This window comes from Mus pahari, chromosome X (genome assembly GCF_900095145.1).
Source record: "Mus pahari chromosome X, PAHARI_EIJ_v1.1, whole genome shotgun sequence".
Classification (NCBI taxonomy): Eukaryota; Metazoa; Chordata; class Mammalia; order Rodentia; family Muridae; genus Mus; species Mus pahari.
Window position 1 is genome coordinate 71,749,960 of NC_034613.1, and position 13,148 is coordinate 71,763,107.

Genomic DNA, 13,148 nt, shown 5'->3' on the forward strand with positions numbered 1-13,148 from the left:
ATTGCCTTAGTTTATTTCATATTATATATATATATATATATATATATATATATATATATATGTGTGTGTGTGTGTGTGTGTGTGTGTATATTCCATTTATTTATCCTTTCCCATTGGGAAACTAAATGAGATTTAAATTGTATCTAATTTACATTGCCTTAGTTTATTTCATATTATATATATATATATATATNTGGGAAACTAAATGAGATTTAAATTGTATCTAATTTACATTGCCTTAGTTTATTTCATATTATATATATATATATATATATATATATATATATATATGTGTGTGTGTGTGTGTGTGTGTGTGTGTATTCCATTTCAAATTCATATAAAATTTATTATTATTATTATTATTATTATTATTATTATTATTATTATATAGGATATAATTGAATAGAAACTAATTCCATAACCCAGGTATGGTAATATATCTAACACCAACATGTAGAGAAGATTGGAGGAGGTATTATCCTTAAATATTTTCTTTAAAACTGCCAGGCAAAGACTCCCTATCAAACTGAACTTTTACCAAACAAATAGCAGCCTGTAACTGAATTCTGAACCATAACAAATTATGATGAAGTAATAATGTATGAATTTTAAGTATGTAGATATAGATAAATGAATGTATAATCTAGAAAAGTATACATAAACATTTGTGTCTTATGATACTTTTGCAATCTTATACTTCACACTCAAATGAAATATATTATGGATACAGGTTGCTATTTGCCAGAAAAAAAGGCAAAATAGTGTACACAGGTAAGTTTGCTATCAACAGCATATATTAGCTAAAGTATTTTGTTTTCCAAATTATTTCTTGGGAGCTTATTCCATATCATATATTTTCTGCATTAGTAAGCAAATAGATAATATTATTTGTTTTAGAAAGCAGCATTTTAATATCTTGAGTGACTTGAATTTAATGTCATACATTAAATCAAAAGTACTATAAAATTACATACTAAAATGAGAGCTTCATGTATGTCTGGATCCAGTCCATCTGCTTCACTATGATGATGTTATCTTAAGATCTTTGGAGTGAAAGTTAAATGCTTTATGTCTATAGTGAAAAGAAGCAGATTGAACATAGTGTAAAGAAGATTTGTCTGCATACGACATTATTCACATTAACTAATCTCTTATGACAGCACAGTTTGTAAGCTCATTATTGTTGTTCAATATGCAAATAATTAATAATAGTCAAATTATCCTTCATTGTTGTTACTAGGTATATTGGTCAGAAGAGCAGTGACTGTAAACTTACTAAATTGAATGATAAATAACTTTGATTCTGTGCCTCTTAATATTTAATGCTCAAAATAAGCCCTCAGACTTATTCATTGGTTCACCTTGATACATTTACTACTTTAGCTTTGCTTATGAACAAAATATTGTTCTAGGGTTTTTTATTAGATATATTCTTCATTTACATTTCAAATACTATCCCAAAAGTCCCCTATACACTCCCCTCTCCTCCTCACCAACCCACCCACTCCTGCTTCTTGGCCCTGGCATTCCCCTGTACAGGGGCATATAATCTTCACAAGACCAAGGGCCTCTCCTCCCATTGATGGCCAACTAGGCCATCCTCTGCTACATATGCAGCTAGAGACACGAGCTCTGGGGGTACTGGTTAGTTCATATTGTTGTTCCACCTATAAGGTTGCAGACCCCTTCAGCTCCTTGGGTACTTTCTCTAGCTCCTTCATTGAGGGCCCTGTGTTCCATCCAGTAGATGACTGTGAGCCATTAAAGGCTAGGCTCACAACCAAAATTGTTCTAGTTTTAATTTAGCTGGATAGTTGAATCCTTAGGAGATAAGATAGTAGGCATAATTTCACATTTCTCAGAACAAAATTGCAGCAAGAAAATGGGCTTCATACATTTGTTGTTTTTGTTTTGTTTTGTTTTTTGATGTGGGATAGTTTTAAACTTGCTCTTTTCAACAAATATGTATTTCCTCTTAAAGGCATCTATTATTCTATCATTGTCATTATATAAAAAATGTAAAAGACGGGCAAAATTCACACTCCTGCTAGTTAAAAACTTTGGACACATTCATATCATTCAAGTTACAAACAGTATCAATGTTAGAGCTAAATCTACACTTATTTATTTATTTACATCCCAAATTCTGCTCCCCCTCCTGGTCCTTCCTTCACTGATTCCCTCCTCACAAACTCCTACCTTTTTCCTTGGAGAGGATGGAGCCTCCTGGGTATCTCCCCTACCCCCTGCAGATCAAATCTCTACCAGATTAGGCACATCCTCTCCCACTGAGGCCAGACAAGACAGCCAGGAAGACTAAGGTGCATGTCTGCTACATATGTAATAGGACCACCTTCTATGGATGGTGGCTCAATGGGGAAGCAGCGTTTGGGATGTAAATAAATAAATAAATAAATAAACATACATGGTAGAATTTTTCCTAAAACCTACAAACAAACACATATACATGCATACACACACAAGGAAATACTGTAGTAAAATGGTTTTTAAAAGATATAAAAATTAGACTAAAATAGGGTGTTGTATTCATTGTATTCATGTGCTATTTAAAGATTTGTGCCCTTTGATTCATTGACACATTTGTATTTCATTTTCTCCATTTAAAATTTCCTGGCTGCTCGGATCTTACTCTGTAGGCCAGGTGGGCCTTAAATGCAGAGCTCTACATGCCTCTTTTATCCACTTGCTGGGATTAAAGGTGTGAACCAAATCTGCTCCATGCTATTTTAAATTTTGAAATAGGCTTACCTCCCTACATTTGCTGCTCTAACAGATAGTAATGAGTTCCAATAATACGTTTTTCTTAGCAAAAAAAAAAAAAGTTCTATGGTAACAAAGTAACAAAGTATATCAGACACCTTTGATACCTTAAACAATATAAAGCTATTATCCTAACTTATCCCCAAAATGTAACTGAAATGCAGGTTTTATGAATATAAAAACACCATGAATTTAAGTATACTTAATATGTAAATCTGTGTAACCCTATAGCTTCATTTTTCAAGGCAGTGAGACTGAGTCAACATCATTATGATATGATTTACAGCACTTGCTCCCTGTGATGACCAACATCTATTTTGTCTGCTAACAAATACAGAAAACTGTACCTTGTTTGTCTTCTTCACCACTGCCTCTGCAACTCTTAAGAGCAGTTGCTAACACTTCTCTTGGATACGAATCTGTATATCTAGGCATGGACTTTGTGGTACAAGAGAATATACATAATATAAAAATGTTTAACAAGTAAATAGCTTTTGGAGAACCATATATCTCTTTAGTTAAATTTCTATTTTGTGTTACTTAGTGACATATAACATTTCCCTGCTATTTATTTTGTTCTTTAAAACCCATCATCATTAAAATATATATCTTGCAGTAAAATGATCATATAACTGAAAGTTGGAGCAAGTATAATATTTAACAATAAAAGATGCAACTTTCTTGTTTTTTATTTACTTTTTGTTTCTTAACTTGTTCCATTTTTGTATGAGTTATTTGAGAATTTCCTATAGTATGTTTTGTTTGTATTAACCCTCCTTTCCTAATTCCTCACATATCCATTCCCCCCCCAATTTACCAAAATTTGTGGGCTCCTACACACAGACGAGAGAGAGAGAGAGAGAGAGAGAGAGAGAGAGAGAGAGAGAGAGAGAGAGAGAGAGAGAGAGAGAAACAGAGGCACAGAGTGAAAAATCAAGAGAAGCACACACACACACACACACACACACACACACACACAATCTGTACTGCCTATATACTTTTGATTGTGTTGCCATCTAACAAAGCCTGATTGACCCAGCAAGTATCATGATCTTATGGAAAACTGACTCTTGCTCCCACCACCTAACAAAAGCTAGATTAAGAATTCCTGCACACCTCCCTTCTCCATGATAGAATTTGAATTCATGTTTTCTAATTTTATTTTAGGAACTGGAAACATATTTTTGAAATTATGAGCTTAGAACCATGATTTACTGGATAATATTGGAATATCTTGTTAAAGAGTTATGTCATCTACCAATTCATGGACTGAAATATCTCCTTTTTTTGTAATTAGACTGCCTTAAGTTGGGTTAAATATTGATGAGTTACTTGTTTTGCCTGAAGAATATGTCTTCTGTTAGTTCCCATTAACTATGAATATATTTTATTGCTTGAAATCTTACCTATTTTGATTCCTACTTTATTAACTCAATATAACATGCATCAAAGTGATAAATATTATAACTGAACATTTTCTCATTGGTGAGGTTAAGAGGTAAAAGGGCTGGGAATGAAATATCACAAAGCTATACATATTTTATGAGCATTTACTTTAAAAAAAATTCCATGAAGAATCTTGGGATATAACTTTGCCACAGATCACTGGCTGTTCTTCCAGAGGACCGGGATTATATTCCCAACTCCAACATAGTATTTAACAACTACCTGGAACTTCAGTTTAAAGGGTTTGCCAGAAATTTCTGGCTTTTAGAGGCACTACACACACAATTTGTTCAAATATACATGAAGGCAAAGCATTCATATGTACGAAATAAAAATAAATAAATTGTTCTTAATTTTATGAAAAAAATGAAATCCAAATGTTTCATCCAATTAGTCGATATGAAACTTCCTGATAAATGAAAATTAAGAAAACATTGGAAAGAAAAATTTGACATTCTTTTAAACCATTGAGTTCAATATATTTTTTTAGTACTGAGGTTTGAACATGTAAATCACTTAGGATAAAAAAAATGAAACAATTTCATATTGGTTCACATTTTAAACTTATGTCTTTACATATATGCAATTTTATAATGCTAATAACATGTAACTTATTGTATAACAAAATTGAAATTTTAGAAGTAATATTTTATTATTAAAATAATATTTAGCAATTAGATTTATATTTTATATACAATTGCTTTATGTAAATCTTAATATTAAGGACTGGAAAAATGACTCAGCAGTTAAGAGTACTGGCTGCTTTTCCAAAGGACCTGGGATCAAATTGTTCTATTTAAAATATAAGAAATATTAATATGTTTCATGATATTCCAGGGAGGACACTGGTGTAGGTAAGAAAAACAAAACCTTTTTTAAAATAAAATAATTTCTTTAATGTTTAATTTTCATTCAGAAGCAATTAAAACTAAGTTAAATGTATTAGATACAATTATTTCCAGTTCTTGACTGACTGTTTCTACAGTATACTCTGATATTTGTATAATTAACTTTGCCATCTCGTTTGGAACAGACACTATAGTAAACATGCTTAGAGCAAAAAGAATTACTGTCCCTCTATATTAAATGACTTATGTTCTAAACTGGAGATATCTACCTATTATAAGAGAAAATATTAAATAGTTAAGAGTTATTGGAGACATTTATCTCAATATGATGAGCTGGTTAATTCCTTGCTTAGGCTCCTAGCTATGCTATCTGCAATCTTCTACTTATTTCTCTATATAGCCTGTTAATGTTCATATTCTATCAGCTTGAATAAGTGCTCTACTTCAGGCATACGTTATCTGTGTACATATCTCCTTTGAAATAGGTTATTGGGAAAAGCTCGTGTTTTAAAATATTATATAATTCAAGTTCAAACCAATACATATGTCTAAGCCATGAATGAATCTGTTAAACATGATTTTCAATTAAATACAAGAACAATAGCAGAGTCACACATAATTAAAAAAATTACATTGGTACCCGGATTTTATCTTCCTTTATGAAATTGATTTTTCTCTCTTCACAATATATTAATTGAAGTATTATTTAACTGATAAAATACTGTTAAAAGTCTTGAAGTCATATATAACAGTTCAAACTATTAATTTTTAAGAATGTGGCATGTTTAATTCAGGAACAACTACCTTCTAGAAATTAAAGTTTCCTTTTTATTTTAATTTTTAAGCTCTTTACTTACAACTAAAGTGGCGCAAAAAATGACCTATCAATAGTAATCTGGAAACGAGGTAGTCAATTTTTAAAGACATGTAAAAATCACAAAGGAAGTTGACAAAACCTGGGTACTTCATCATTTTTACATTATATTTTCAGATATTGTAAGAAACTCTTCAGGAAATAAAATGAAAATTTTCCTAGGGATTTTTTTCTATCACCATAGCAACTATAGGGACTATGGTTTCATTTCTGTAGGGTCAAAAACTGTAAAGATCATTTATTCCTAGACAAACTAAAATAGTCAAAACTATAAGAGGTTGTCTATTTAGTGTAAACACTGCAGAATGTTAATTTTTTGGTGCTTATTTCATTTTTCTGTATGCAGTGCCTAGGGCATGATATTGTTCATAGAGTCTTTGAAGAGTTTTGTTTTTGTTTTTGTTTTTTTGGATTCCAGTCACTTTACACTCTTCTTAGGGAATGTGCCAAGGCGTAATTATCTTGATATCCAGGGAATTTGACATCCCCTGACTCAATTTCTGCTGTTCTTATTCTAAGTTCTCCTGCCTTTGAATACTAGAACTGTTTACAACTTATTCTGAGAACTTCTACTATTTTCCAGAGAACTGAAAGTTAAATTATATCAAGAATTATCTCAAGCTCAAATACCCAGAAATTTTATGTATAGTGCATGGTTATGCTGTGAGTTATAATATGCTCCCCTGTGAGTAGGAGCACACAAGCACACACACATGCACACACACACATACACATGCACACACACACACACACACACACACACACACAGACACTTACACATCACATTAAACCAGAAGCAGATAATTTTTGTATGATGGTTGGTAAGATTCTATTCTTTTTATTTTATATTAGCCTTTACTGGTCCTTATAGCTTTCTACTTTAAGCATTTGGCTACTAAATATGGGAAAATGCTATCTTTTTTCTAATATGAATGCAAATAATCAACAAACATAATAAAAAGCCTACCAGACTTTTGATTCTTGGTAATGGATTAGTAGCCAAGTGAAAAAGACATCTATGACCTTTAGAGTCTGAAGTTGCATCTGATCATCTGCTATTTAACACAAGTTCCCCTGGTCAAGCAAATTGTCAGAAGTTACAGTGAATTCATCTTGGTATAAACTCCTGGCATGTGACCTAGTCAGGTTATTGCAACATCCCTAAACACGCTAATAGTTCAAAGCCATAAAACATGGCAGTAATATTGAAACTGACAAATGTAAAAGCAGACTCCTGGATACACATCAGGTCCAGTGATTTTAAAATACTAATAGCAAATCCAATGTATTGTCTTAAAACTTTTTATAACTTCAATTATAGTGTCTACTGTGTTTTATTTTATATATATATATATATATATATATATATATATATATATATATATTACATCAATAAACATACCTCTCATGCTAAATAAATCAACCTATAATATTCCACTTTTTAGAGTTAGTCTTTGAACAAATGGATCTCTTTATTCCACCACATTATTCTTAAAATCTCCCTTTAGCCATGTAACCATCTCTTATGCAATTAAAACACAACATATTTCTGTGATTACCATTTCTGTAAGTAAAACTGGTGGAAGGGAGTTTTAGTGTGAATTTTTAAAGATGAGTAAATTCACAGGCTATTTCTGTGTTATCACGCCCTCCTTTCCCTCATATGTCAGTACTTAATGTGGCAGATATGTCCTTTTTCCTCAGAGTTCAGTTGAGGTGTTGAATAAATAAATTAAGTTTCTCGTCATAAGGTACACATGGAGTTGAAGAGAATACCATATAATTACTAAGAAAACCTTTGAAACTCAAAATTAATTCACATCACTTATCATATGCTACCCAACTTTGGGCAGATATACAGATCATAAGTATTTTTTTTAAATTTTAGAATTCTATTTCAAACATTTTCTTACAATTGGCATAATCTATATTCTCACTAGGTTATATAGATTGGTTTCTATAATTCATAATTTATAAAACCATGCTTCACTATTAGTTACTGAATTAAATGCAAAATTTTTAGTTTGAGATTCAAAGCCCATTTTTAAGTATCTTTAACCTCTCTATACTAGCCTATTTTCCCATAGGTCTTTACATTTTATAAAATAAAATTCTTGTGATTGCTAATGTCATACTTTATGTGACATATGGGCTATAAAGTCTACTTCTGCTACTTGAGTATGACTGCCCTACATTCAACTTTATTCATGACCAAATGAGACATTATTCCTTCTCCAAACTTCTCAAAAATTTTAGAAAAGAGTACAATTGATCTAAGTACTAGAGAAAGTATATTTGGCCTTTGGCTGGCATCTAAGAGAAAAAGTCAGAAGATAAGAAAAAGGAAAAGATATGCCTTTTTGTGTCAGGACTAAGAAAAGTAGTCAGGCTCATCAGAACCTTATAATGGATCTGAAATTGTTATCTCTTTAGCATAGCTTAAGTTGAAACTTTCTTCCTGAAGGGTAATCTCTTAGCCAACTGTTAGTCTTTTGTCCATTGTTATTAATTCATAAATGTACTGTGTGGTTGAGTGAATTTATGTGAACTATATGCACGCGGAAGCCAGCAAAAGCTGAACAACAACATCAGATCCCCTGGAACTACAGTTGACATATGGGAATGAAAGACTAACATGTATAAGGTTGATATTTTAGAATTGTAAAACTATTTCTTCTAGGACTACTTCTTTTTACTCCCTAGAGAAAGCTAGTTTATTTTATTATATGTATTTTATTATTTCAGAATATAAAAGACAATTTGCAACAAATCTCAGGTCGTATTGATGTTATTCACAAGAAGAAGACAGCAGCCTTACAAAGTGCCACCCCCATGGAAAGGGTGAAAGTACAGGAAGCAGTTTCACAGATGGATTTCCAGTGGGAAAAACTTAATAGAATGTACAAGGAACGACAAGGGTAGGTAGCATTTTAATTTTACTGAAATATTATATAGCAATTTTTGGGAAACTCTAAAACATTTTCAAGTAGTTTCCTTGGTTAAAATGACAGAAAAGGAGAGGAGAAACATTACTGTAACACACAAGGACATTATTACTAATGTAAAGTGATATTAAAAGTATTCTTACTGAGATAACCATGTTTGTATATTAATTACATCATCCTCTAANANTGAACATAATGTGAATGCTGTTTTGTTCATAATTAATCTTATATAAAGTTTAAAATATATCTAATTATATCTGCTGCCTATGTATTTATAAGTTTGGTACTTAAAGCAGTGTATTTCAACATATAAAAGCCCTTCATTTTAATTTATTATTTCCATTTTGAAGTCTCATTCTCTGTATTTCCCTATTTTTAATGTGAAAATTTTATTTAGTTGATCTGAAATCAGCTTTAGTGCTTACCTTAAGTATTTAACTTTTAAATTACCTTTGAAGGTATTCTTCTGCAGTAACCTCTCGTCACATGAAGGTGTATTGTTTCTTCTTTTACAAATTTATAATACATGTTTTCTAATCATATAAACCAATTTGAAATTCTGTAGTTTAAAGATAGACCTCTTCATTTGCTTAGGAAGAATTCAAATTATTTTGCATCTCTCGTGTGTTTATTTATAGCCAGCCATGTACTATAGGTTTTAGTTTACTACATTATACCTGGAAACAGAAGTTTCAGATGTTAATTTCAGTTGCCATTCATGATTGTCTTTACTATATTTCCAATTATCATTCATCTAGTTTTAATTTTTTAAGTATAATAACTTTTCTCCTGTAATCTTATTTCCCAATGAGTAAAGTGCTGACTCATTAATGTACCTTAAAAAGGCCTTCACATGACCCCTATTCACCTAGGTTTGTTTAGCCATGCAATTTGTCACATGTTGTGGCATTACGGCCCTCATATATTATGAGTTAGTAATATGAAATTGCTTTGCAGTTTCTAAAGCATTTTGTTTCCTCTCTATCTTGCTCATGATATCCACAAGATTCACTTTAAATGTTTGATGACTCAAGATTATTAGTGGTTCAAGCTACCCGGAAATTTGAATATTAGCTTACCACTTAATATGATATTATATATATAAATAAGTTTATATGTACATGAGTTTCCAAATTTGGTTTTTACTGTATATGATATCTACTCTTTGGTGATCTTCTCTTATAATTTACCATGTAGTAAATTTATTTTTGCAAATGTGAAAATATCTCTCCTCAGTTAAATAATACTTTTATTTTAACATATGATAAAATGTCTAATTTCATTGTTGATGAAAAGGAGAAAAATCAGTGCTGTAGTATACATACCATAAGATACAATCTTACATTGTTACTTTACAATACATTCATAATAATTGTGTGCCAATTGTCAATCACTGACAGAGTCTGAAAGTGAGGTTAGAGCCATCACTTTTTCAGAATGTGTTCATTTTTCACTGTCTTCTGTGCTTTTCTTCTTTCTTGCATCATTCTGGAGTATGAACTTACTAAGAACTGAGGTTTCTTCAAAACTCAGAAATTACTATGTTTCTTTAGGCACATACCATCTTGGCAAACAAGTAGAATCCTTTCTGGGGATACACTTCATTGTAATCATACAACTTCTGCTGACATATAGGCTGTGTATTCACCTTTAACAGGGTAAAACAGTTATTTTCTTTTCAATTCGCCTTTAACTACAAAGGCAATAATAAAAGTGGGAATATAAATGCTAGTCCATGGAGAAAGTTGGTGAAATTTCAAATATACTTCTGATAATTTATGTTTCCATCAAGTAACTATGTCCCTAAACTCAGACAAGGCCATTTATGCTCTTTGGTTAGTGACTTAATCTCTGAAAGCACCCAGGGGTCCACTTTGGTTGACACTGTTGGTCTTCCTGTGGGGTTGTCATCACCTTCAGATCTTTAAATCCTTCCCCTAACTCTTTCATAGGGGTCACTGACCTCAGTCCAATGATTTGCTGTGAGTATCTGCATCTGTGAGTATCTGCTAGGAGCACCTCTCAGAGAACAGCAACACTAGTTTCCTAACAGCAAGCACAACATAGGCTCAGTAATAGTGTCAAGGATTGTTGCCTGCCCACTGGATGGATCCCAAGGAGGACAGGTCACACTGGTCAGCTATTCCTTCAGTCTCTGCTCTATCTTTGTCCCATCATTTCTTTTAGACAGAAGAGTTTTGGGGTTGAAAGTTTTGTAGGTGTATTACTGCTACCATCCCTCCACTGAGGGTTCTTTCTGGCATCTGGAGGTAGACACTTCAGGTTCCATATCCCCACTGATGGACATTTCGGCTAACGCCACCCACATTGAATCCTGGGAGCCTCATTCATCCCAGGTCTCTGGAACTCTCTAAAAGTTCCCCCCACTCCACACCCGTGGCAGCTGCATATTTTCATTCATTATCCTGGTCCTCTGGGCCTCTCTCCTTCACCCATACCCGATCCTGACCCTCTTATCCCATTCCTGTACACACTCCCACACCATTCCCTCCCTCCATCTGCTTTCTACTGCTATTTTATTTCCCCTTCTAAGTGATATTTAAGCATTCTTGCTTGAAGGGGCTTCCTTCTTGTTTAGCTTTTTTGAGTCTCTGGAGTGTAGTGTGTGTATCCTGTATTTTAAGGCATTATTCACTTTTAAATTACTACATGCAATGATTGTACTTCTGGATCTGAGTTACCTTACTCAGGATAGTATTCCCAAGTTCCATTCATTTGGCTGGAAAATTCATGATGTCTTTGTTTTTAATAGCTGAATAGTATTCCATTGTGTAAATATACCACATTTTCTTTAACCATTCTTCAGTTGATGGACATCCAGGCTTTTTTCTAGCTTCTGGCTATTATGAATAAGAATACTATGAACATCATGGAGTATATGTCCTTGTGATATGGTGGATCATCTTTTGAGTATATGCCTAGGTACAGTATAGATTGGTCTTAAGGAACTATTTCCAATTTTTTGAGGAACTGCCAAATGGATTTCCAGAGAGACTGTAACAGTTTGTAATTCTTCCAGCAACAGAGAAGTGTGTCCCTTTGTCCACACCCTCACCAACATGTGCTTTCTCTTGCATTCTTGAACTTAGTCATTCTGATTGGTATAAGGTGGAATCTCTGGGTCATTTTGATTCACATTTCCCTGATGACTAAGGATTTTGAAAAATGTTTAAGTATTTCTTTGCCATTTGAGAATACTCTGTTATTAATTGTTGATAATTATGTTTAGCTATGTTTATAGTAGTATTTTACCAGTTTTTTTTTATTTCTATCATACAGAGTATTTTGTTCATATTCACCTCCTTCTACATCTTCTCCAAGATCCACCCTATTTTATTACCTATTCAAGTTTGTTTTCTTAGAAAAAAAAAAAAAGCAAAATATTTTTTATGCTGTCCAAATGCTTTTGGAGTGAGACCTGTCCCTGTCATGGAATATGGTCAAAGTACCAGGGCCAAATCACTAATTTAGCAGACTCTACTTCTCCTAGAAGCTATTATTTTCCAGTAGTTCTTCATTAAGGGCAGAACATTTTACACGTCTTTGCCTTCTGTGGTAGAATTTTGTCTTGTTTAGGCATGTATACACCTTGTGACTAATATTACAATTGTTAGTTAATATGCAACTCTCCTCTTTTGTCCAGAAAAAAAAGAGGTCTTTAATCCACCATTTCAAATTTTATAATCTTTCCTATCCATCTACTGTGATGATCCCAGAGCTGTGGGGGAGAGTGTATGATACAGATTTCCCATTTAGGGCTGAACATTCCTTGGTGTCTTCTTCTTTGCATAGTGACATTCTGTGTGTTTTTATGTTAATTGTAATCTAGTATAACAAAAATCTCACTACCAGAAAAAAAAATACCTGTGAACCCTATGACTTACAGCAATTATAGAAATGATAAACTACCAATAATGGCACCAATGTTATATATTTAACCAGCAATATTCTCTTCAGAATTGAATTTCAATCCATGAGATTGGTCCATTCATGACTTCATTGCAGCCAAGAACCTGTAGATAGGTCAACAGATCTGTAGGAAATATGGTAATCACAAAGAACTGAAATGTCTTCCAGTATTAGAGGAATAACATCCTCTGTTCTTTCAGAAAACACTTGAACCTGGCATGTTTGTGCATGGCTTCATACCCATGAGCATATTGGCAGCATTAATTGGACTTAATGAGTTATCAAAAAAGTAGTTTGGGTTGAAATGTGTGTGTGTGTGTGTGT

The 13,148-nt window shown here is 32.7% G+C and overlaps 1 protein-coding gene across 8 annotated transcripts in view; it reads left to right on the forward strand.

Annotated features, from left to right (window-relative positions):
- Dmd (dystrophin) overlaps positions 1–13,148 on the forward strand; it is a 2,621,826-nt gene that overhangs the window by 1,466,975 nt on the left and 1,141,703 nt on the right. For all 8 annotated transcript variants that reach the window (XM_029534042.1, XM_029534043.1, XM_029534037.1 and 5 more), the window contains exon 43: positions 8,695–8,867. In XM_029534042.1, coding sequence (XP_029389902.1) covers positions 8,695–8,867 — 173 coding nt within the window. The remainder of the gene's footprint in view (positions 1–8,694; positions 8,868–13,148) is intronic.